A 26,078-nucleotide genomic window follows, 5' to 3' on the forward strand; every position below is an offset into this window, starting at 1 on the left:
GTTTATTGTTCCAACAAGCTGTAGAGTTGTTTTCTTGCAGATTTTTTTCCTTTATCAAGGAGGATATTTAAGTTATAAATTCACATTTTTGGAGGGGTTCTGTGGCTTAAACCTTTATTTTAGGTCATTCAGATTCTTTTTCAGACAGTTTCGTTTGTGAAAACACATTACCACCCTGGTGTGTTGCATGATATTGTTACAGAGAAATATTCGTGAAATCACCTCATCTCGGTACAAATGGGCAGGATAAGCCTGTTCCATTTATGGAGGTCATTGTTGAAATAATCTGCATTCTGAGTTGAGCGTTATTGGGAAAAATGTACAGTACCTTTTTTTCATCAGCATTGAAACAACGGAAAAATGTGAAAGCTCATTTCAGAAACATGGGGCACTGAGGTGAGACGGTCCCTCTTGTGACTATGACTGTGTGATGAGGACCAAAGAGACAGAAGCATATATAAGGTTGAGAATCTCATACAGGCCTGCTGAAGGAATGATGCTTCACATGGGGAGAATATGTCTGGTCGCTGTAAAGAAAATTGGCAATGCTACTGTAATTGGCATATTATGGAGTATGCATTACAGAGATTTGATCAGATTCATAGAATATTGAGCCACCGAAATGAAAAAAGAGGCGTAAGAAAGGTTAATTTAATCTTGTACCGTGTGTGCGGAACAACCCCGATCAGTTTGTGCATCAGATCTGTTTCAAGAAGTTCAAGTTCAACCAAAAATAATATTAGTGTTACTTACATGGCTTGCTGTGAAGGTTAGTCATCTTTAGCATAGGAAGAAAGCATATCTAAAGTAGACGTTTTATGTTTTTAACTGTGAAGTGCTCTGACTTTGCAATTTTCTGTGTAGGCAAGAGATCCTGAAGAGCTCTATTCAGGTGCTAAACACCAACACAGGTTAATGGCTGCATCTGAAAGAGACTAGTTTTTTACTTGAGCAGCTACATTCGAGTACGAATCTGAAAGCTACTTATTGACTTTTTGTACATGGTTGTAGCTGTAGGCTGAGCTTATCTGCTCTATACTTTACAGGGATGTGGTAAAGTAGCTCTTTCTTTCATCGGAAAGATGGTCTGATGGGTTTTTAAGAATCTGGATATGTAGACATAGGGAGGCCATCAAAGTGATTTTTCCTCATTGGTATCCTTCTGTCAATCTATACCTAATTTAGGTTTCTCTCTCATTCTCTCTCTCTACCAGTTTCTATCTGGTTGCCATGGAAACTCCACTTATGTCTCAAACAGCTGTTTTGCAATTTCCCACAAAATGACAGCCAACTTTGCTTTGCGCCCACTCTCCTTCTCTGTCAGCAGCCTCCTGATATAAGGGTTAAAAACACACACACACACACACACACACACACACACACAATTATTCTCTCTCTCTTTTTTTCTCTCTCTCATGACCAAAGCCTGCGATCACCATATAATCAAACACCAACTGACATATAAAGATTAAATATAGGACGGAAATTACTGCTGTTGCTGTGGGACAAGCATATAGTTGTTCTACAGTATCTGTGTGAAGCATCCAGTGGATATAAATCTCTAGGATTCTTGCTTTAGTATTTATCAGACCTGCTGAAGTTCACCTTAAGCTTAAGCCATTTTCTGCAGCTTTAGAGCTTTAAGCCAAGAAAGACATTTTTACCCATAGAGGTATTGACTTGTTCTCTCTTTTGAAATCCCAGTAATGCTTGTTGGAAGTATGGAATTATGGAAAACTAATTTTCACTGTCAAGCTAGGTTCACAGTGTCTAATCTTCCATCATTCCTCTTTACTCCTTTTCATACAGGCATTTAAGAGATCTCTTCCTGAGATGCTTCCGTTGGAAGAGATGGAGAACAAACTAAACAGTTGCTCTGTGCAAAGCTACCTTGTATTTCAAGATTTTTCTGTAGGTAATGTAGTCTTCAAGGTTATGAAATTTGCTCTTGGTGTTTCCCCGCCATGGTGTTTCTGTGCCGTGTTGCTGTGGAGGGCTCGCGACGTGAGGAGGGAATGTTATTGAAAAGACTATAAGTTGAATAACACCTCCTTGATTTGTCGAAGTCAGACTGCTAATATTGGCTTCATGTGAACTCGGGGAATACCTTTGTACAAGGTCTGTTAATTTTGTCCTCCATCTTCAAATCTTTTGATGGACAGCGTAAGCAAGAGGAATTATTACAGCAAAGAAAAACCTGTTTTAGTGTTTAAAAACAGACATTAAGATATTTAAACCCTGCGCCTGAATTTCACTTTTCAAGCTGGGGGGGAATTCTCCCCTTATATCCTTCACATAGGGGGGATTTATAGACTTTGTGGGAGACACTATACTTGTGAGCTTAGCTACAGGTCTTTCTTGTCCTACTTTTACCATAGATTGCATTTCATTGCTCTCCTCCAACTAAAATTCTCTAAAGTATATACATTGCTGTAATTTGTTGTCTCTTTCTCCTTTCTTAGTGGTCATCTTTTTCAGCTGCATCAGTGTCCTTATTCTTTATGAAATGAGTCGCTTACTGTTACTTATGTCTGTGGGCTCATCCAGTAGTCCTAAGGTAGCTTCCATAATTTGATGTGTCTGTGTTCTGCTTTTAGAAAGAAGGACACTCCACATCCGTCATGAAATTAATTACATGATCAAATTTGGAATTTGATTTAGTTTTCTGCGATAAAGTGGTTTTGAGAAGCCCCTTCGGTTCCTCATCACACGGCAACTGAGCAACTTTGATAGCATTAGCCGTCGTATTCTTTGCTGAATCTGCCTCATGTTTCCTTTTCAAGGTTGCTGTATGAGAAGCGCCATCTGAGTGGTGACTTTGTAACATCGGCTGGTGAAAGGTGCAGCATCGTACATTTTAGAACTTAAGCAGCTCATCTCACAATTAAGCTGAGCTGCAGATATATTTTAAACCAGTTCGCCTGAAACGTATCTTTGAACGGCTGCTTCCACAGCTGACCTGTTTGAGTTTCCAGGCGCCGATATTTGTTCTTTCGGGTTCAGGTTTTTTTTTTTTCTGAGTGGGATCCACTTCAGCCAGCCGTCCATGTGGGCACGTTCTCAAGTTTACATTAATGAAACTTGTGTGTGTATATGCCAGTCAGAAATGCTGCAGCAGCAGAGAGTGCTCGTAGCCTTCTAAGGAGGGACACACAGCACGCTAAGTACTGATCGGAAGTCATTCTGTCTGATACAGCGTTCTGGGCCATCAACCCTCATTATGCACTATTAATTAGCTGAACCTAATGTGTCTTTGCTGCAGATGTGTGCGGGGAAGTTCCCGCATTATAAATGCCAGATTTGCGGGAATCTATGAAATTATGCGCTATACCCCCAATCCCTCAGCAAAATTCAGGCCCCGAAAACCTTTCATTAGGTTAAAGTTAAATTAAAGTCTTTAATTTCAATGAAACATGCCTAATATTGCTGGTGCCTTCACTACTAATCATGCCAAATGGACATGGTTGTTGGTCTTGAGGGATCTGCCAATGGCGCAACAGTGCTATTGATTCCTGATGGCTTTATTGTCAAACAAACACTTTGCTTTATTTTATTTTACAGCACTGAGGGTCAATATGCACCTCTTGACCCTCAACCTCTCTTCAGACACGTTCAATAATGTGTGCCATAAAACTCAGACAGGTCTTTCTGTCATCGACTCACACTAAGTAGCTCTGACAGATTGAATGTTTTTTCAGTCCAGAGACCGTCCTGACCAATGGCATGCACCAAATGTCAAGCCATAGTTTATCTTTAATAAGATGCAAACCATGAGATACATTACACACAATAATTGCTGTTCCATGCTCAGTAATGAGGACCCTTGTGATATGCCTTTTGAAAGACAGGAAAGTACAAGCATTATCTATTCCCTGGTAACTACTTCAGCATTGGATGAGCCTTAATAGGTACTTTGCAGTCCTGAACCCTCACAGTATATTGAAAAGTGAAAGAGATAATTGTGCCGATTGGCTCCAACCATTTAAAGGGCATTAAGCACTGGAAGCTATTAGAAGACTGAAAAAGGCTCTGTGTATAGTATGTGTTTGTTGTGTGTGCATTTGTAGAACTTCTAAAATCTAAAAGTCAATTATGTGATTGCTAAACTGACGGAAAGTAAACTGCAATATTAGTGATGAATACATGTGTAAGTAATTTGTAATAAAAAGCAACATCCACAGGTTACAGTTTTCTAAATGTGAAAATGTGAATTATTTTGGAGACTGTAGTTTGCGGTTCTGCTGAATGAATGACCACGTTCAACCATTAAGCCTTTTTTACACTTTTAACAAAAATTGTAAAAAAAAAAATATATATATATATATATATACAAGAAATGATAAGGCAAGATTTATGCCAGAGATGTTGTATAAGACTTTATTAGCTTAACTTATTTTAGCTTTGCCTTGGTCAAACTGTACCATCCTCATGCCTGCGTGTCCATGCAGCAATGATTAAACATGATGTCGTATATTGTAGAATCACAGGTTGTTAACAATAGCTTGTTAACCAAGGTTAATGAGTCATAAATACAGAGGTTATTGCTCAGTAGTTATTAAGACAAAGCAGTGTAAAATGTATATTTGTTTTGTCAGTGAGGCCATATTGTTTCATTGTACTGCATTGTAGATGTTTTACTCCCTACATACAATACTGGTATGGGCCTCCAGTTCATGTGTAAAATTAGTAGGTGTAGTATTTTTAGATGAGAGTGAGATCACCAGCAGTTTTAAAACATGCTTTGTCTGTATGCACAAACGAGACATCATATATGTCTCGATCACAGTGCTTCACCTCCCTCTCTCCTCACCCTCTCTTGTTTTCCTATCACTCTTTATTCATGTCTCACACACTGCTGTATGCAATGCTGTCTCTCAGTCTTTCTTAATGTCTTCTGCTCTGTTCTCAGTTATTCCATGTGTAATCTCAGTTGTATAGTGAAATCAATATGACCTTCTTTAGCCCACAGCTGTCTGCTCATCTGTTTCTTGCTGACAACATGAACTTGTATGTAAGGGTTTGTGTTTTCTTCAGTAGATCTGTGTCAGTGTGTCAATAACACTTGTGGCTCACTGAAGCTTCGAGTATGTGATTTGAATGTGTGTAATCCAGAGGTTCTCTGACCTGCTGCTACCAAGGGGCTACCAAACACGCACACACAGTCTTAACAGTGATCCACACTGACGCATCAAGGGCAGTCAGAGGACACTCGGCACAAACTGGTTGTGATAGTGACAGGCACAGATCAATGTGTGCTTGTGTCTGGTCCACACGCATGAAGCCCACTGCCCGTCTCCACATACAGCAGGTGTTGACATGAGGTTTGTTGTGTTGCAGTATTGCGTCTCCTGAAGGAGGGAGCAGACCCCAACACTCCCATTTCCTCTGGGGGATCCTTGCTGCACCTGGTAAGATGCACCCACAGGTTTTGATGATAAAGAACATTGTACTGACTCGTATATAATCCCCTGAGTTTTACCTGTAATTCTTATTTTTCTAATCTTAACCTTTACCGACATCCAAGCACAAAGCTAAACTTAACCAAAAATCTATCTAAACCCAAGAATACATGATCATTATTTGTCTTAACAGCATGGTGTTGTTTTGCCATACATTTTTCACATACATTTATTATTGTACCAAATGCAGTGAACCAATCGTGTACTGTTCATACCGATAATACATGCCTCAGGAAATATATAATTCTGCCAACAAACAATACTGTAATAGCTGTCTCTTCTTTCTGCAGTGCGCTCGCCACGACAATGTGTTCGCAGCAGAGCTTCTGATCGAGCGAGGCCTGAATGTGAACCTGCAGGACGAAGACCTGTGGACAGCACTGCATGTAGCGTGTGTGTGCGACCATGCAGATGTGGTGCTGCTGCTGCTGGTGGTGAGAAAACACACATGCAAATGCGAAGAAATATTAAGGATATTATTTGAAGGACTGGTTGTTTTTTTTTATAGTACCACAAATATGCAAAGACACACTTTTTGGACGGAGTTATAATTGTCTTGTTCTGCCTTGCTGGTCCAAGTGTGTCAGTGACTAATTAAATTAGTGCTTTGAAATTGGTTGGCATACAAGCATAATTGGGAATTAGCTTTGAACTACTGACTGTATTCACATTAGTCATCAATAATTTTCTGTCCACCTGGAGCATCCTCCATTGATGAGGGGTTTTGTTTTACTGGGGGTTTGAAAGACAATTTTGCATTCTCTCACAAACCCAGCTGAATCTGTAGAAATGAGAATAATTAGAAATTCTGCATTAGCATGATATCAAAGCGAGAGCCTATTCTGTGGAGGATGTCATGACAAGAGCTGTGGTTGTACTGATTAGGTCCATAATGAGAGCGGTACCAGCTGCAGGGGAGGGCATGCACATCCATCCTAGTCACTCAGTGAGCTGGGCCTGATCTGCTGGTGTTGATTAGACCCATGGAGGGTTGACTGTAGTTTTGAGCTCTGTAGAATCCCATACAGCCTGGTCCTGCTGATTGGGTCCTGAGTGATTGCTGTAGCCTGTCTGTGGGGCAGGAAAGACATGTTCCTGATGGGAATGGATACGTTTGAAGAGCTCATAGGCAAACGGTGTACACAATGAATGTCAGCCAGCACCTGACTGTTGAGTTCATGCATGTGTCGTGTTTTAGTGTGTGCATGCATTTAACTCCCCTGCGAGCAAAGAGACGTGCAGCCTGGTTTGTAGGGGAGGGTGTGATATAGATATGCCAAATGCAATTTATGCAGTGAGTTATGCTTTCATGATGGCCACAATACTGTGAGAGGGAGAGAAAGAACAACTTAATACTGCTCCCTCGGAGGCTGTGGCTAAATGTTTCTCATTCAACACCAAGACAGAGCTAGTTCCTAGGAAATTGGGTCATATTGACAGACTGTTGGAAGCAAGCAGGGGGTGAGGAAAGGAAGAGGAAAAACATTTCGAAGAATTTAAAAAATGTATTCAATACTGTTACAGCGTCCAATGCCACAGCTTCCACGGCTCGATTTTTATTTGATACAAAGGCCTTTTTATTTGTCACTATTTCAAATTATGTGATATATGCTTATGTGATGGTGACAGCATTTAGTTTAAAGGAGACAAGCCAAGTAAGACAACACTCCAAAACATTTCAGTTTCCAAAATGGTGTGAATTTGCTTGAGGTGCATTTTTTTGTTTCTTTAGTGTAAGATAAACACTTAAGTTTCCTTTCTTGGTAATCAGCAAGGGAAGATGGTTACTGAAAGGAGAGCCCGAGGCGCTTCCTGTCTAGCATGGTAAAAATAGCTTCAGTCAAGCCGTATTTCCGATAGAGATGCAATATCCCTTTTCTTCTATTTATTCGTTTTGACACCCATCTCCTCCACCACAGACCCTGCCAATGCCCACCCTCTCTGCACTGTTTTCAAGCTGCTGCCTCATCAGAGCTGGAAGTGGGAGAACTCCGAATGCAAAGGGTTTACATTTTAATGAGAAATGGAACAGTGGTCATGCTGGAGGAGCCTGGCTGGCACCCTTATCTTTGATTGGCACATGAAGCAATAGTGCTGCTAATATGTACTAATCTATTGTGTCCCACTCCATCATCTCTTTTTCCATTTCCCCTCCCCTCGTCCTCTGCTACTCTGTCCTTGATTTCCTCTCTCCAGTTTCTACATGGACGAACAGAGTGTTTTTTGCTGACAGAGATGTTACCAAGCTTGTCTTATGGGAAAAGTAGGGGGAGGGGGTTGATGAAAAGTCTGGGTGCATTGCTGCTCTGCATCCGGATTGGCAGTAATGTTAATTCTCTTATCTCCTGCCTCCAAACAGCAGGAGAGCCAGCCATTTTTAAACTCTTGTCATTCCCAACCCATTTCCAAGCCCATTCCTAAACCTACATAGCTCCAGTGCTGGTTAATGTTTGTTATTGAGACCCTGGTGGGTTTAACTATCAGTTCAGAGGCCCTGTGGATTGTTGCTTAGCAAAAACATGTCAGGATTTGCAGTCTTTATAAATGTGTCTACAAAATATTAGTGCTGGGGAAAATAGTCTGATTACCCTGGGCAAAAATGTTTACCTTTTCTTGTCCCACAAACTAAAATAGATCACCCTTGGAGTACATTTTACGCTGAATTTTCATTTGTTTTTATGATTTTTCTATCGGGCCTGGTTTTTAAGTGATATTGTATATGCTTACTTACTTCTAAAATGTGCAAGTGTAGGATTTTCAACTATATTTAGATTCAGCAACATCCCACTTATGTGTCCAGCATTAGTCTGCCAACACAGAGGATCCCCACTTTCCTTGCTGTTCTATGCCCTTGTGAGTACATTGGAACAACATAACTATGGATGATAAAGACATTTTGAAAACACATTTGGATTCAGCGTTCGAAAAATCATGAACAGGTATTTGTTTTTGCATGGGACAAAATCTTTGTTAACCACAATTATCAAGTTAAACCAGACCAAACTTTTTGTGTGCAGGACTTTATTAGATTTTGCTCATGTGCATACATCTGGATGCCTTAAAAAAAAAAGTTCTTAATATCCATCCGTTACATCTTGGCTCGTCTCCGATTGAAAGCCACAGACCATAAGGTACATATAAAATCTTATTTTATTTCTTCTTTTTAAGCTTTTTTTTTTCATCTCTTCTTTTTTGAAACTGATTTTCTTTCCCGTTGTTTTCTATCATTATCTCTGGGAGATTCTGGCTGTCAATCTCCAAAACTGTGCAGGCGTAGATGACAATCATGTGATCCACAGGAAACAGGTTCTATTCCAAAATGGTATTTCCTGTCCTACAGTTCAAAATCTAGTGGGGGTACAGTTGAAGAGTTGACCCACTTTCCATGCGTGTAAATGATGAATTTAAAACTCTTAAGTCCTTTGAAGTTAAACGATTACCAGCATGCCCGTGGGTGCACTGAACTCCACTTCACACCAGTTGGAATCTTTTAGGTTTTTTTTTTTGCTTATAATGTGATTCCCTCTCCTGCAAACAGGACAGCGGTTCATCAAGCAATTGTTGCCTGCTGTTTGTGCAAAAACTTTTGAAACATTATCATGAAATGCAGTAGAATACATTTGTGAACAAAATAGTGAAATTAATCCACTGTTGTTGCTGATGCACTTGTAAATACATATTTTCAATGATGAAGAATTTGTGTTTATAGTGCTTCTTTATCTTTGTAACAGAATCTGCTAATGCTTAATAATACAGAAATACAAATGTTGTGATGATTTAGAAATAATGTGATCATGACATATTTGGTCTATTAGGCTATATTGTTTTAAAAAAAAACACACACATTACAATACTGGAGGCTGCTGAGCAGATTGTGTGCAATCACTTGAGAATAATACATTGATTTGTCAGTTGTAAAACACGCTGCCTCCGGTACATTTCTTTATCACAACTCTTGTCAGGTTTGAAGGTTTCTTTGAGATGGGATTGTACTCTGTGGGAAAACTCAAATCTAACACGGTGTCTACACAGAAAGCACCGCGAGCAGCAGCAAGTGCTCCGTCTGTGTGTCTACATAGGACTCCGTTTAGGTAGTTGAGCGTGGGTCACCTGCATTTTGGAGGCACTCAAATCCCAGTACACAATTAAAACTGCGCAAGCAGTGATATGCGGGCCCTCGCACGCTGCACGTCGGGGATCCAGTGGGTTGGGACTGCCGACTCCCCGACGTGCACCACGCGAGGGTCCGCATATTCCCACTTGCAGTTTAATTTTTTTTTCTCGATCTCGTTTCTTATTCTTCTTTTAAAAAAAAAAAAGCCTTTTTTTGGCGGCTTTAACATCTTCAAAAACTCATGAAAGTTGGTGCCTGACGCATGTTTCATGAGGTTTGGAGCATCGTTTGACCTTAAACATCAACTTCCTTTGTCACGGCAAAACATCAAACTTACCCGCATCGCCCTGACTATACTATATAGTCTATACTCTATACTCTATAACTCTTGAAACACTTTCTCCAGCCGCAAGTCTTGCTCCGGCACCGAAGATAGTCCAGCGGTCTACTAGCTGGAAACAACCTCATGAAGACACGGGTTCGAGCCCCGCTCAGGTATCACACATGGTTCTTGGTTTACAGAGGGTAAATCTTTATAAGGGTAAGCCACGTGGTTCACAGAGGGCGAAACCTCCTAAGGCGAATCCCTATAAGGGTAAGCCACATGGTTCACGGAGGGCGAGACCCCCTAAGGCGAGTCCCTCTAAGGGGAAGCCACACAGCTATGGGTTTGTACATGCAGTTAAACCAAAACTCAAACAAAAAATAAGTCCAAAGAGACTTTTTTTTTTTTCATTTCATTTCTTTGGATATCCAAAATATCAGCGGCCCCGACGTGCAGCGTGCGAGGGCCCGCATAGTTTTAATTGTAGTTACAACTTTAAAACTGATACAAAATAACCATGAAGCCTAAAGATATGTTGCAGGTTGCGGTTATGTGCGTATGTAGTGGTGCACATGTCGTTATTCTGGTTGTTTGGACGACTGTATAGGAGCCTCTTGTTCCATCAGACACACATGACACAGATGACTCTCGTGTATGGGAGCTGTTTGTGTTGGTGTTGTGAAGGTGTCCAGCTCTGCAGTGACTTCCCCAGGGACAGCTTTCAGTGCATATCTACCAGTAATTGATTTTCTAGCAGTCACAGTGTTTAAAGACTGTCATTATGAACCACGGGGAATGCGGTGTTAACAGCTTTCCATCTCTGGGATGTCTGAGGTGGATCCATCATATTGTGGCTCGGCTGTGTGGGGTTCAGAAGTCAACTTGTTAACCCCTTGAATCTTGCGTGACTGCCAACCATCACCAACTCATTAATAACTGTCAGCACTTATCATGTGAACTGACACATGATTTATGTCTGTGGATCAATGGACTACACATAATGCTTCCTTCACCCCTATTTGTGTCTGTTGGTCTTGGAGCTTTATGTGCCATAAATGAATTGTATCCATTATTTCTTTAGTGACAGTTTTCTGTTATTTTGTGCAATATTATTGTCACATTCATTTATACAATTTTTCACAGAGCATCATTATGTTGTTGACTGTCTTGTGACTGTTTCTGAAAAAAAACAATGTCACTCTGGGATAAAAACCCACCTGACAACAATATCAGTCTGTTGTAGCATTATGTTCCACTGTAGAATCTAAAATTTGACTAAGAACACTTCCCTTTCTTAGAGAACAGCACATACATTTTAAGGTTTCTCCAGCTGTTTTTAGTACAGCTGTAAGTGAAGGTGGTCAGTGGTGAGAGTGGCCTTCGGGCCGAGCAAGATATATCTGTCTCCCATCTGATAACTTCATCCTGCCAGACTCCTATTGACTTTTACTGAACCTTGAAGTGAATTGCCCAGGTTACTACACCTCTTTGCTGCCCACTGTGTAACACACACATGCACCCAGAGACCAAAACAAACACACCCTGAGAGGAGCTGTCAGGTTTATGAGAAGGTTTTGCAGATTGGTGTCGGGCAGCAAAGCACAAATCTAAGAAATATAGATGGAGCAGTCCAAATTTGACATCAGAGCATTAAGGAAGGGATAGGGAGGGTTGAGTGTGTGTTTGTGTATGTGCATGTGTGTGGTGGAGGGCAGAAGGCGCATAATATTGCTCTCCTAATATTGCTCTATCGCTCATCGTCTCATCTCTTGCTTTTCAAGCTGTGCTTCATGTTGTGATAAGGTTTCTGGTATTTTCATGAATAGTCATGAGCAGCAGTTGAGCAAGGTTAATGTTAATTAATTCCCTTTGTTAACCCCGAACTAACCCTTCATACTGTAAGCGAGAGAATACAGCTCCCACTAGATAACACAGATGGGTGCACAATGAAACCTCCCAAGAACAGATTCTCTGATATGTAGAATTGAAAACGTTGTACTGCCTCTATCAAATTGGAATTTCTTGGTATTTCTTGAAAGAAAAATGTTTCTTCTGAATATCTGCAAAACGTATTTTGAAATTGAAAATAAAACCAGTTGTCTAAATTAGAAATCAAATAAACAGCTGGATGTTGCTATTTAGGCTGAGTATTATTGTGGTTTTCCTGATTGGCTTTCAGAGTACCGAGGTCAACTGCTCTTGTGTTGTTCGATCAGCTGGCTGCCTCCTTGCATTTTCTTCCCATTTTTTTACCTTCCCCACCCTTTCCGTCTCTTGACTGCCTCAGGACTGGGTCATAAATCTCTTTGCCGCACTGCAACTGGGTCATTAGAATTCTATTAGCTGTAAATATTAACAACGGGCCCTGACTTAGGGTCCCCCATTGCTGTTATCAGACCTCGTCCAGCTATGATCGTTACACTGGCTTGTCTTTTATGGTTTAGTCAAACAACAGGAAACAGTTTATAGCTGGATGCTGACAACTTCCACTTGTACGTTACTTTTAGGGGATGATAAAAATGAAGAGGACATCAAGAAGGCTCTGTCACTTTAACTGAAGTACATATTGCTTTGCTTGCACATCCTTTCTGCTTTACTGGTAAAGCGTTGCGTCATTTCTACGAATAATGAGTGCTGTAGTCTTCCCCAAAGAGAAGCAATCAATTATAACCATATTGTGACCACAGACTGTGTTGTCGTCACAGTACCAATCATTAAAGGAGCCCGAGGGAAAGTCTCTTGGGTTATCTCATGCTATGACAGAAGTCTGCTCTTGTAGGGTCCTTGTTGAGTAAACACACATTAATCTTGTCGCACACACACTAACCGATGATCCCAGGTAATGGTAACCAATGCCGTCACTCTTTACTGCCCCACCCCCCAGGCAGTATTTTAATGAGTTCTTTAATTCACTGTATTGTATGTTAACATCTCCATGGTTCTGTTCAGGTATACGCCTCTGGGAAGCCAAGATAATTACTTGCACTCTATCATTGACTCAAGTCTGATGAATGGCCCCAGCTAAAACACAGTTTATTTGTGTCCTTTTTTTTGTGTTGCCCTGTGCCTGGAAGGCCGGTGTGAACGTCCTGCTGCAGGACATCAACGGAAACATTCCTCTGGACTACGCCTTCGAGGGAACAGAGACCAGCTATATCCTCCGAAAACACCTGGAGGAAAATGGTAAAGCTCTGCACACCACCTGCTTATTGTGTGTCGCACAGAGACAGAGATAACTTTGACATTTCAGATGTAATTAATCATGAGCTCTTCTCATTCAAATTTAAATGGATGGCTTTCATGGTATCAAAGCCTTTTTGAAAGAGAAAACTTCATCTAAACATAATGAGTAAATATTTAAATGAATCTTGTAGTATTGGAACGATGTAATTGGTTAATATGTCATACCTGCAGTTAAATGAGGGGCTATATTTCAACAGTTTCATTGAGTGGTCTAAAACACATGTTGCCAGTTTATTTTGTCCAAACCCAATTTTGCTAGTTTAACTGCAGAGAATTTGAGTGCAAAGAAATGCATGTCTCTTAATTAATCATACACATAGTGTCATCTGCCATTCCCTTTAAGTGCCAGGTATGCTTGCCTCTTGGTGGTTTGCTATTGTAAGGGTGGATTTGCCAAGTAGTAGAAAGAATGCTTCTCTGCAGAGAAAACTGATCTGCAGATAGAGCAAATTAATGTAATAATGTTTGAACTTTGTTTCGTTTTACTTTCAATCTTTAGTACGTTTGTGGGCTCCTGCATGTCTCTGTGTGTGTAAAAAGCAAAGTATGCAATCACTTATGTAGGGGCATATTACTGTCTTAATAATGCAAACAATCGATCACAGAATCATTTCCAGCTGCCTCAAGATAGCAGTGCACCAACTATGTGCCTGACCACACTTCATTCAAAGACCAACACACCCATGGGTGCTAAAATGGCCACAAGCACATTTGCTGTTCAACGTGTGTGCGCTGATGTGAAAATGCCAACTGCGACAGTCTGAAACTAACAAAGATACTTGGTTGCACTTGGAGCCACTTTTTGCCGGGTGTGAGATAGAGCCCGCGGTGTGTGTGTGTGGGGGGGGTGTGAAGGTGAGGTACACCCACAGGCCTCATGATAGCAGATTGTAATTGGGGCACTGATCTCCCACAGAGAAAGGAGAAGGTCAACATTGGCGCTGGGAATAAAAGAGATAAAGGCACAGGGAGAAGAGAGTGAGAGAAGCAGACACAGAGTGACAGAGGGAGAAGCAGTGAAAAAAGACACAGAGAAACACGCACAGAAAGAGGAACCGGAATCATGCTGACAAAGCCAGACAGAAACCGTTATAGACAGGGATGGAGGATTTTCCTCCATCCATCTACCATTGGCTCCACATGTTCCTTCACTGAATCACATGACAAATGCTAGAATCTGACTGCCGACAGCTAACTCATCAAAGCTTAGACCAGCCTACACATACACGCACACACACACACACACAAACACAAACACACATATTCTGTAACTCCCCCACCACTGACTTGTTTTGAGCCTGCTTTTGTGTGTTGGCCCCTGTGGTGATCTCTTCCCTCCTGCCTACCTGCAGCTCCTCTGATAACCCCCTCCAACCTCCCCCCACATTGCACTGGGCTTCGCCACCATGAAGAATATTCTTACTCATGCAGGCGCTCTGTTGCTATAGCAACTTGGCTGCAAGCTCTATATCCCCATCAAGTTTGTGGATATAGGAAAAAGACTTTGTGTCGCTACATTAAAAAGTAAAAGGGGAAAAAAGAGACGTTTTCTCTTTGCAGTAATCTAAATTCATATTATTCTTTATTTCCGTTCCACTGATCCAGCTGAGTTACTTGTGGTTCATGTATGGATTACCATAAGTTTTTGCACTGTGGAGGCTACGAATTCTTTTGTGTTGCAATAGTGCTCCTATGAGTTTGTCGCGTATACCTCCACACCCCGAGGCTCTCATTTGTTTGGAAAGACACACTTATTGACCAGCTGATTCAACCAGTCTATCTGGAAAAGTCCAATTAGTTAGTGGCCTACAGCTTATCTCAGTGAAAGATGGATTGATTGATAATCAATTTACGCTATTACAGCAACCAAAGTTAGGTCCTCTGTGTGTATATGAATATGGAGCGGTGTATTGATCCTTCGTTAGACCTCTGTTTGTCCGCAAGTCACAGTGGCCTTGAATCGTTTAGGTCTGTGTTTCAGTGAATGTTGTTCCCAGATCCAGCATCCTCTTAAAATCATACACTGTAGTTGTACTGTAATTCAGCGCAGACACTTCAAAACCACTATCATAAAACAGCACACACAATTCAAACCAAATCCTCTTAAGCAATTTAGTTCAGCAAAAACTGGGCAATTTTTAAATGCACACGTCAGAACCGTGCACTCCACTGTAACTCGTGTCTACATATGGCAAAGTCACTGATTTACTTTTTTGGCATGACAAATAAAGACTTCCTGTAAAAATGAGTCGTGAATTGTGTTGGTGTTTTTGTAGGCGTGGATGTGTCATCCATGCATGCCATGAAGACACAGAGACCTAGCACCATGTTATCTGACGTGAGGCAGCTCGTAGCCACAGGGGGAAGCCTCAACCAGCCCAATGATGACGGGGTCACTCTGGTAAGGGAGGTCACGTGTGTTAACGTGTGGGAGTTTACTTTTTTTTTTTTCTTGTATAAGTGGTTTGTTCTGTTTCTTCAATTCATTCTCAACCAGATTTTGCTGTCTTCTCCTTTTCACTATTAACACTCAACTTACATTTTACCTTTGTTTCTCTCCCTCTCTCTCTCTCTCTCTCTCTCTCTCTCTCTCTGAAGCTTCACATTGCTTGTGCCAGTGGTTACAGAGAGGTGGTGTCTGTGTTACTAGAGAGTGGAACGGACCCTCATCCCGCTGACAACAACTTTTGGACCCCTCTCCACCTGGCTGCTAAATATGGACAGGTAACTGACAGCCGCACAGAAATGTCAGAACGTCCCTGACATTAATCAAGTCGACCCCTAATTACAACTCATCTACCTGTATTGATCAGTGTGATTACAGCTTTTAATGAAATAACCAGGAAATTATTGATGGATTGTTTGTCAGAGAAATTTGCCTCCAGTTACCTTGCGCACACTCTGATAAACTGCTCTTTTTGGGCCTATTGATCAGAAGCAGTTTAACTGCCGGCACACAGGAGCACTGTATATGCATTTCTTACAGCCTTTTAGATTAGCAGTTTAATGGTCTCTCTTAGAGGAGAGGAGATTGATTTCCAGATGAGCTGTGGGAACAGCATGTGAATGGGATCTGGTGGTTTGGGAGCGGTCCAGCTATGAAGAGAGGGAAGCAATCACATTCAGATCTTGCTGTCCCAACTAGTTATTTCATTACATTTTGAGCCGTGTGCTTGGCTGCTGACAAAGAGAATGTATTCATTTGATATTTGGAGTCACTCTCTACATCTTTGCCTTATCCTCAAGCCATGTTTGTTCCTTACTAGAGTGTATTTTATAAATTATTTTTGTCCCCTCGGTTGCCCCGTAGCTGTTTCATTCATACAGATCTTCATCCCTTGTCCACCCCCCCCCACACACACACACATACACACACACACACACACACACACACACACACACACACACACACACACACACACACACACACACACACACACACACAATCCTTCCTGCAGTTGTTAGATGATCAGATGATATTTAATCAGTTGATTCACATGTGCATGTTCAGAGAGTGGTCCTGTCAAATTGAATATTAACCTCATTATGTCTCTTTGCTTTGACTCTCTACATATGCAATTACAGTGTGTGTGTGTGTGTGTGTGTGTGTGTGCGTTCGTGCGTGTTCGTGTGTGTCATATGTAAGTGTATCTGACTGAAGAGTGGCAATCTGGAAGATTGGAGAATCGATCAGGTTTCCTTGCAGTGCTAAATCACCTCAGCCATCGGCTCTTTACTGGAGCCAGTACTTTGCCACCTGCATACAAACTACTCCCTGAGTCTTCTGTACATTCACCTTCTGTCACCTTCATCTTATAGCTAGACAGTGACACGTCAGTAACACAGGATGGGTTCAAGATATGTATGTGTGTCCAGCCAATGATCCAGGAATTGCTAGCTCGACCTATAAGAAGAGATTTTGATATAATGCGGAAGCAAACTGTTTCTTGGAGACACTCACTGACTTCTGTAAGACCAGCTGATACATTAAACCCAAAGACCCCTTGTGCAGTTTGGCAAACGTACTAGACTGACCTTTTAAGAAGATGCATGACCCTATTACTGCAGCTAATTAAGCTTCCCTCCCTTGGTCTTGTGATAAGTGCGACCCTGGCTCTTACCTTCCCTGGTTGGAGTTGGGGCTTTTCAAGTTGTGTTCTCTTGAGGGAAGAATTTTTAAATAGTTTCGTGTTGGATTTTTTTCAAACAAAAAAGACACAGTATTGAAGTACAGTGCTACTGGGATTGGGTTAATTTATTCAGTTTTATGATGAAGGTACATTTGAAAGCTGTGGCAATATAGCAATGGCAAGTTTCAGATAACAGTTAAAAAATTTAACCACCACTTTAATCTCAAGATAAATTTTTAAGTGTGACACTTACTATTGAAAGGACAGTCTGGACCATTTCACATCCACAGTGAGGTTGCGATGTCCCTGCTGATCACATGTACTGACAACATTTTCTTGGTCCTTCTTTAAACTCTGACCCACTGAAGAGTTCACATCTTGTGGTGCTACTGACGTGTTGTCTGTATTTATAGAGTGTGAGTCTGGCTGATAGGGTTTGTGGGCAGCAGAGACACTGTAGACTCACAGCTGAACAGCTGTTGGCGTGGGTCACAGTCAGTCTGCTGAATGTGCTGAGTCATTAAGTCCCCTGTACTTCGATCATGTCGTATTGCTGTGCTACATTGCAAAGAGTCTCTGCTACTTCCAGAGCAGTTCAAACTGTCACTTACAGCAAAGGATGTTTAGTCCTGGACTTCCATAAAGTTGAGACTCACGGGAGTTGTTTGAAATAGAATAGTTGAAATCAGTGCAGAAAATATCCTGATTCTAGTCACTGGCAACTTGCCAGTGACTAATGAATGTCTATTTTCACCCTCATTTTGTTATGTGGCCGTTATTTTGAGAACTTAAAGTCCCTAAGCCCAGGCTTAGTTGTCGCCAGACTTGGAAACTTAGTTCAGAGCTAGAGAAAACATCATACAACTGTGTTCACAAGCTGAGTAGTGCTGCCAATTATGAGTAAAATTACCTTAGTGTGTTAAATCAGTGGAGTTTCCTTCAATTTGTCTATTTTTTCTTTCAATGTAGGTTTGGTTCTACTTAAGTGTCTCAAGTGCCTTTTGATTACAGTGTTGAAAATCGATAATAAATTCGATACAAAATTATTTCATTCTCATTAAAGGACAGTACATTTTTTACTGGATGGTAATTTAGCTCAAACATAATTATCTGGTTCATTGCTGTGTAATATATTGTATGCACCAGTAACTGCAAAACAATGTAAATATGTTTGAGGTGTCCTGATAATCGGTTAGCTAATCATAAATAGTTATTCTGATCACATAGGGATTTCATGGGTTTGATACAGTAGATGCTCCAAAGAGGCAACTAAAGGGGTGATAAAAGAGACTAAAAGATAAAGAAGTAATGAGAGAGAGCGGAAAACAAGTCAGAATTCACAGAATGAGAGCTTGTGTTAGTCTCAGGAAAACCTAGACAGAACAACAGAGGACAGAGGTGACAGCATGACGTGTCCCTGTGCGTAGAAATGAGGGAAGACAACTATGGGGCTCCTCCACTTTGACATGTGATGGAAGATATCTCATTATTAAAGGATCTCCTCCGACAGAGGCACCACTTGTGTGGACCTGTCATGTTTGACACACACTGTATGCATCATCTGCTTAGTGTTTCAATTCAAAGTCCGTGTCACAGTGTGCCATACCACATTTTCATATCCACTCTTCTCTTCACCTTAGCCATAGATGTAGAAATACCCACCATATCTGTACCCTTGAACAGGAGGTTCCTCAAAAGCAATGAAAAATCTGCAGTGAAATGTGTTTTTGTTCCGGTGCTGAGTTTTTCAAGGAGTTTTTAATGAAAATGGATGTTGGTGCTTCTCCCATCTCTTACAGACAAGCATTGTTAGCCAGCTCCTCAGGCACAGAGCGAACCCGACTGTGTTGAACCGCAACCAAGACAAGCCCTCCGGTAACACATTTACACAATCACACAAATATACATGCATGTGCGCAGACACACAAAATGAGGAGGTAATGAAGCAAAAAAGCGTAGAAATGAATTTTGCCTTATTCGGCTGAACTTCTTCAAATGCAATAAAAACCAAGGTGATAGTATAAAACAGGCACGTGCATATACATTCACAAAATACGCAGTGATTGAGGCGTCCTCATAATCATTCTCTTGTGAGCCTTTTTTTTTTTTTTGCATATCTCTGCTAGTGAGACCTCATTTCTTAATGACAGAAAACATTCACACCTAACTGATGCTGCACACAAATAAACCCCTACATGCACTGGTTAAATTTAGACATTAGCAGTAATTATAATGGGGTGGTGTGAATAGTATGCTAATGGAAATAAAGGTACCATTATCCAAAAGCATGTATTGTTGTTGCAATAATGGAATAATTCAAGATTAGCAGAGGTCTAAACTAATACAGTTTGCACTGGTTCAATCTGGAGGTAAATGCATTTCCTTCCTCACAAAAGACTTGCATGAATAGTTAGTTGTCAGTTGATACATTTACTATCAGAAATTGATGCCCACTCCTAATGTGTAGTTACAGTTTCATCCCTTCTACATCCCACCCTCGTACATTTTATTTGTACTGAAGACACAGACACACACACACACACACACACACACACACACACACACACACACACACACACACACACACACACACACACACACACACACACACAGTTAGAACTTCCCGCATCTCGCGTATGAAAAGAGCCATTATATTCTTTGAACCAGGTGACTATAACAGTCACTGTTAATGTTCTTTCTTGTGTGGTAGTGATTAAATGGGTCGTAGACAGGAGCTCCGGATTTACCCTGTAAACTGTCCATTGTGGGATGAAATGCCATAGTTGCCATTTACTCCCGTGGCTTAATCACGGGTCTGACTGCCTCACACGGGTCTTAATCAATAGCCCCTTCTAGCATGTAGACTTGCGCGACAAGCCCTAGAGACTGAGACAGTCCCCCTATTTTGTACATGGAGCCCCAGAGTCCTTCTTCAGCAGCCACCTGACGAAGGAAAGACAGAGCAAGAGATGGGTGTCTAGGGGACTGTCTGTCACATGGAAATAAAAAAAGACAGGATGAAGCCATTCCCCTCTCTCGTGCCCTGTTAGACCTCATTACAGATAGTGGGATCTCTTCCTCTGAAGCACAGTTGGATTAAACCACAGTGGGGTTCACATTCTGCACCAGTAATGCAAAATGCACATGGACTGTGAAAGAGGTTTAGCATGAAAGAAGAACAGAGAGGTGTACCTGGTTGTTTTAGAGTGTAGAGTATATAGGCTTTTGCTAAAAATATTACCACCATCTCTCAGTCTCTTTTCACTACGCAGATCAACATTTGAGTGGATGCAAAATAGTAATAAAATCTATTTTGGAACTTGCAAATATGTGTTTTAAAGTTTTTAAATAAACTTATCTTTGAGATTTCCAGATTTTACAATAAATCACTCCACTGATTGGCCCATCTTTTGTATCATGCCATTAGATATTGCCGTGTCAGAGCCGATAGCAGATATGCTGCTGAATGCGGAGGAGAGCTGGCTGCAGAGACTGAAGGATCCGTCTGCTCCTCTACCCTCCACTGACCAACGCTATGACAGCGGCTCACACGACCTCAACACTCCTGTCAAGAACTTGTGGGTTGACAATTTCATAAGTACTAATGTTGTGTTACGTTTACTCCACATATTGTAAACCCTGTTCTTTGCTTCACTTTGCCCCAAATCTGCTCCCTGTCCCACCATCCACTCTGCCTTTCCTCCTCCTTGCCTATCCATTTATCATACAGGAACCCCCTGGGCATCTCTATCTCTAAGCGAGACAGTCTGCTGGAGAAGTGTGCCATGTTCAGAGAGGCAGGTGGAGCACTGAGCCGACAGCCCTCTCAGGATAATGGCCTAGATGGCCCCTTCAGCTCCGGATCCAATAAATTGGAGCAGGTAACTTGTCATTTTAGAGCATCCAGACTACAAAAAACACTCTTAGACAGTAAGCACTCAGAGTCCCAAATGTCCATAAGGGTTACTCAAAAGGTAAGATTTCATATTCCATTTGTTGCTTAGCCTTGTTTTTCTAGATATATGAAAGGCTAGGCATGATTCTTTGTGCAGCATATTTCAACAGCAAGGCAATTCAAAGTGCTTTACTTAAAACAAAAAAGGCATCACGATAACATAGGTCAGCAGCTTAAGACCAAAAAAGCTTTTGAGTAGAAATTAAATAAGAAATACAACGTCAAAGTTACAGTGCCCTGTAAAAAATAAGTAATTATTTTATTTAATAAAAGGCAGTGGCAAACAGTCTTCAGCCTTGACTTGAAAGAACCAAAAGTTGCAGCACAGCTGCAGTTTTCTGGGAGTTTGTTCCAGATCACTGCTTCTCCTTTAGTTTTGACTCTGGGGACAGAAAGCAGACCTGTCACTGACAACCTGAGGGGTCTGGATGGTTCAAACTGTAGTGGCAAATCAGAAATGTATTTTGGCCCGAAACCATTTCGTGCTTTATAAACTTGGGAGTGAGTCACAAGCCAAGAAAACACACCTGTACCATCTTAAATTTGTTTAATCTGTTGTCTACTTCAAATTTTTGGCTGCAACTTTCACATTACAAATAAAATGTGTGCCCATCCTGTGGTTTAAGTCACCAGTCATCTGTTTAAGCTTTTTAAGTGAGTAGAAAAGTGGGCAATGCATTTTGTGTCTAGTTCAGAGATGGTATTTGTACATTTCTCCAGACATGTGCATTTGAGACCCAAAAGCATTACATTCACAAGGCAGTTTCCCTGTCTCAAACCGAAAATGTTCTATTAGAAGAAATCAGTTGGATAAGATTTGGGTTGGAACAAAATTAATTCTGCAATACCTGTTGGCTTCAGTGGAGAATAACTAGAAAACACTGTCTCAGAATATAAATCTAATAAATGGTATTTTCCTCAGGTTAAGCTGATGCCTCCGGCACCCAATGATGACCTGGCATCCCTCAGCGAGCTGACTGACAGCAGCCTGCTCTACGAGATGCAGAAACGCTTTGGCAACGACCAAATCTATGTAAGACTCCACAGTCCTTGCGCCACTTGACAAGAAATCCCACTCAACATTAAACATGCAACAAAACCCAAAGCACTCAAAGAACACAGAGAAAGATAAAAACACATTCCCTCACGGGCAGAACTGGGATGCTAGTTGTTTACTTGTAGTGGAGTGTTGCATACGGTCTGGGAATTTCAGGGTGTGATGTTTGGATCACATCAGGCATTTTTTTACCCATGAGCTCTGCAGTGTGTCTCCCTGCAGCATATGTACATAAAGTTTACTCAACTATAAACATCACACAGCGTGCATTACAAATGCTGCACCTCCTCTCCTGAAGAACATGGTGAAGAATATATATTGTTTGTCACATCTACTAGTAGTAATTGTTCTGAGTATAGTTAAAGGGTCATGTTGTGGGTGGAATATACCTAAATTTGTCTTAAAAATCCATTTCAAAGACCAAAACAAAACTAGGAAGTATTGCATGTGCAGCCAAGGCCTGACAATGAGCCAGACCGTTTAACTGGGTTACATGTTTCTTGATTACAAGGAACATAAGGACACAAAATTACATTGAATCTGCAGCTGAAAATAGTTCCCAACAAATGCACCATTTACTTCTGTTTGACTTACTTTTTTCTTTTTTTTTCTTGAAATGAGGGAAGTCAGAAAATATTAGAAGGACTAAAACAATGTTTGTGTTGGTCTTTGAATAACAAATACTGAAAATATAAAACACAAGTCCTAACTTTTAGCTGTTTTTTTGTTTTTTTAGCTAAATTCCTTCCCTTCTCTGTTCCGGTCTGCTGACTTGTGTAACACTGGTACTTAATTCTAACACACACATATACTTACACTGGTGACAATTGCAAAATCAATGCCATTGAGATTGACCGGAGAGAAAAATCCATAACTACATTCAGGAGTGAAATGCCTTCATCTCCAACAACCGGTCCATTTTATGTCCCCGCCCTTTTCTCCTATCTTTTAAAACTGTAGTCTGGCTCCACGGGGACGGAGCTCTATGAAGACTGGAACCAGATCAATGTGGCGCTATCGGTGAACTCTCTTCTCTTTGAAGAGGCGGTAATAGTCTGTTATTACAGAAACCCAGATGGGCGACAGACAGTAGGTTTAGCCACAGCAGGAGACTAAGATAAGGGGATGACAATGAAAGGAAGTACAAGTGGTGGATGAAGAAAAGAGAAACAATTAGATTTCTGAATAATGAGGCCTGGAGGTGCAGTCCATTTTGGAAGAAGTGGTGAAAAGAAAGGACACTGAGTTAACAAATTGCAGCTGTCATTGGTGTGTGTATATATAAATATATATCGCAGCATGCCTGATCTGATAGCGTGACACCGGTATGCATCATGCTCCTTTCTGACTTTGTTACAAACATATTCCTAAACAAAGTCAAGGAAGCAAATAATGACTCACCTTGGCTTAAAAAAACACAAGGTTTGCAGCACTGTATCAATCAAATGAGCAAAAGCAGAGGTCATGTTATTCCCCTTCATTTCATCTTTCTTGTTTCTACAGTTAATGTCCTTCGTTACCTTTAGTGAGGAATATAATTTTAAGAAAGAGGTGAAGAGAGCAGAGACATGGTGACGGACAGAGATGGGGGGAGAACAAAGGCAGTGAAGGCTCCATATGTTCCCAGCAGGGTGGTCAGAGATGGAGGCTTTGATGAGTGGTCGCTGCCTTCTGCCAGGATAGAAGGACCAGTCCACCGCTAAACCCCCGAGGAGAGCGGAAAGGAACCGGGGGAGGATACAACAGAAGACACTGATGAAGGCTGGATTACTGACAGTCATAAGATAAAACTGGGTGAAAATGGCTCAAATTGCAACCAGTCAAGTTTTATCCAGTTAGTAAAAAAAAAACATTCAGAAAGTACTGAGTTCTGCTCTGTGTCTTTGAGCAGTGGGAATTTGTTCAAGTCATTAACCTTGAACCATGGCCTAAGGACAGATAGGCATGTAGCAGAATGTTAACCATGCCTGCGCTCTCCCAGGGGATAGCGCGTTAGCTTTCAAACAGAGGAACAGAGGGTTAGCGGTTTAGTGGAAAGGGTCAGAAATTGGGATTTGGTTATTTTAATCGGAATGGCCTCGGGGTCTGTGTGTGGGAGGACTGATTTGTTGTTTTATTAGAGTAAGGTCATTACTGAGGTTATCATTAGTGGTCACTCTTTGACCTTTCTGTCCCATCACATTACCATTTTCTTGGGGACAGAAATTGGCAACACCGTGAATATTGGCGTTAAGGACGGAGTGGGAAAGCACGTCTGTTTCCAGGTCAGTGTTCGCTTTAGCCAGCATGTTAACCCAGCCTCAGTCTGCCTACTTAAAGCAGAACTCTGCCACGTCATATGCAAAAGATGAATGTTTATAATAAGTCAAAGATGATTTAGTTGTGTTTCTTTCTGCTCCTTTGTAGACTTACATTGGACACATCCTCCTGCTGGTCAATCCAAACAAAGAGCTGCCCATTTATTCCACTTTGGTAAGCACGCCTTTACATTACCTGCAGTTCACATTAAACTTACAAGATATGCTGTGCTTAACCATCTTAATGTGTAATTTATAGGTAATGTTGAATTTACACCATTAGCCATGCTGAAAATACTGTATGAGGATTTACATATGAAAATCAGTGTACTGTACATGCAGAATTATGTTGTAAAGGAGACATTTGCTGTCTAATAAGCAGGGCATGAATGGATGAAATGGACCTTGCGGTTGATAAATAATGCAGTCTTCCTGTCAGTGATACACAGCATAAGGCTTTCTGCATCAGCCAGGGAGGAGAGGGATCCAGTTTGGGTAGCACATGCACGCACACATTCTCAGACTCAAACAGACTATATTACACTACCTCTCCACATAAAATATTTTTTCTTACAAATATCAAAGGATATTTAACATATCCAAAGCTTAGATGAGCCCGTCAGTGGCTGACCGGAAGGCTCTACTTCTTTATGATCATGTGTTTGATGTTTCAATACCAATCAGCGACAGTTTGTGTCACCTCATTTTGAATTGCACATAACTAATTTTGAAATAGCTGAATTAATGCCAGTTAGAGGCTTGCCCATGTGGACCCAGGAGGAGGCATCATCTCCTGGCCTGACAGATGAAGCCAAGCCACCCTCTGGCTGTCCCATCCCTGCCTCTGTCTGGAGTCACTCCAGGCATCTCGGGCCAACTGAGAGGATGTGTGGAGGAGCAGGGAGGAGACAGTGTGAGAAGGACATATGTCACAACACGTGTGATCTGCTGGCCGTCTGTCACCCCCTCTGGTCTGGTGGTCCAAAACCCATTCTCCTCCCCTTTTACCACAGCCACTAATACAACACTGGCACACGTCTGGGACTGGGCCAACGCAGTGTTACACTCAGTTTACCGTTCAGTAGGATAGACATTAGAGGGCTCACTGTTTTATACTGTGCAGGTTTACAATGTTTTCAAGTTATTCCTTTAAGGAATGTATTGTGTTTTTAAAAGCTACGTCTAATGTAAAATGCAATCTCCGAAATGACTTAAACTTTTAAATAACTCATTTTTAGAAGCAGATCTTTGTCAACATAAAAATAAACTGAGGAAATAGGAATGACCTGATTAGAATTTCTTAAGTTGATTGTAGTGACATTCACCTTGTTGATCACAAGCCCCAAAATAAACATCTTCACAATTACTTTTAAGTTTTCTTGATTAAATCCTTGTCATTGTTTTAGCCGGGAAGTTGAGATGTGACAGCTCAGTGTCAGTAGAGGATTTTTTAAATTTAACCCCCTGGTATTAATAACGAATGACATTTGTGCCTTAT

General features: G+C 41.2%; 1 protein-coding gene across 5 annotated transcripts in view; it reads left to right on the forward strand.

Annotated features, from left to right (window-relative positions):
• The window catches only part of myo16 (myosin XVI), a 100,215-nt gene that overhangs the window by 31,515 nt on the left and 42,622 nt on the right, over positions 1-26,078 (forward strand). For all 5 annotated transcript variants that reach the window (XR_011178448.1, XM_069154037.1, XM_069154039.1 and 2 more), the window contains exons 3-12: positions 5,338-5,408; positions 5,750-5,893; positions 12,973-13,081; positions 15,418-15,542; positions 15,740-15,865; positions 19,071-19,146; positions 20,699-20,849; positions 21,002-21,152; positions 22,149-22,259; positions 24,690-24,755. Coding sequence is in view for 4 of the 5 variants with exons in the window: in XM_069154037.1 (XP_069010138.1) it covers positions 5,338-5,408; positions 5,750-5,893; positions 12,973-13,081; positions 15,418-15,542; positions 15,740-15,865; positions 19,071-19,146; positions 20,699-20,849; positions 21,002-21,152; positions 22,149-22,259; positions 24,690-24,755 (1,130 nt within the window). In the remaining variant the exon portion in view is untranslated. The remainder of the gene's footprint in view (positions 1-5,337; positions 5,409-5,749; positions 5,894-12,972; positions 13,082-15,417; positions 15,543-15,739; positions 15,866-19,070; positions 19,147-20,698; positions 20,850-21,001; positions 21,153-22,148; positions 22,260-24,689; positions 24,756-26,078) is intronic.

This window comes from Embiotoca jacksoni, unplaced genomic scaffold (assembly GCF_022577435.1).
Source record: "Embiotoca jacksoni isolate LCO1_2020_lvr unplaced genomic scaffold, fEmbJac1.0.p SCAF_2, whole genome shotgun sequence".
Taxonomy (NCBI): Eukaryota; Metazoa; Chordata; class Actinopteri; family Embiotocidae; genus Embiotoca; species Embiotoca jacksoni.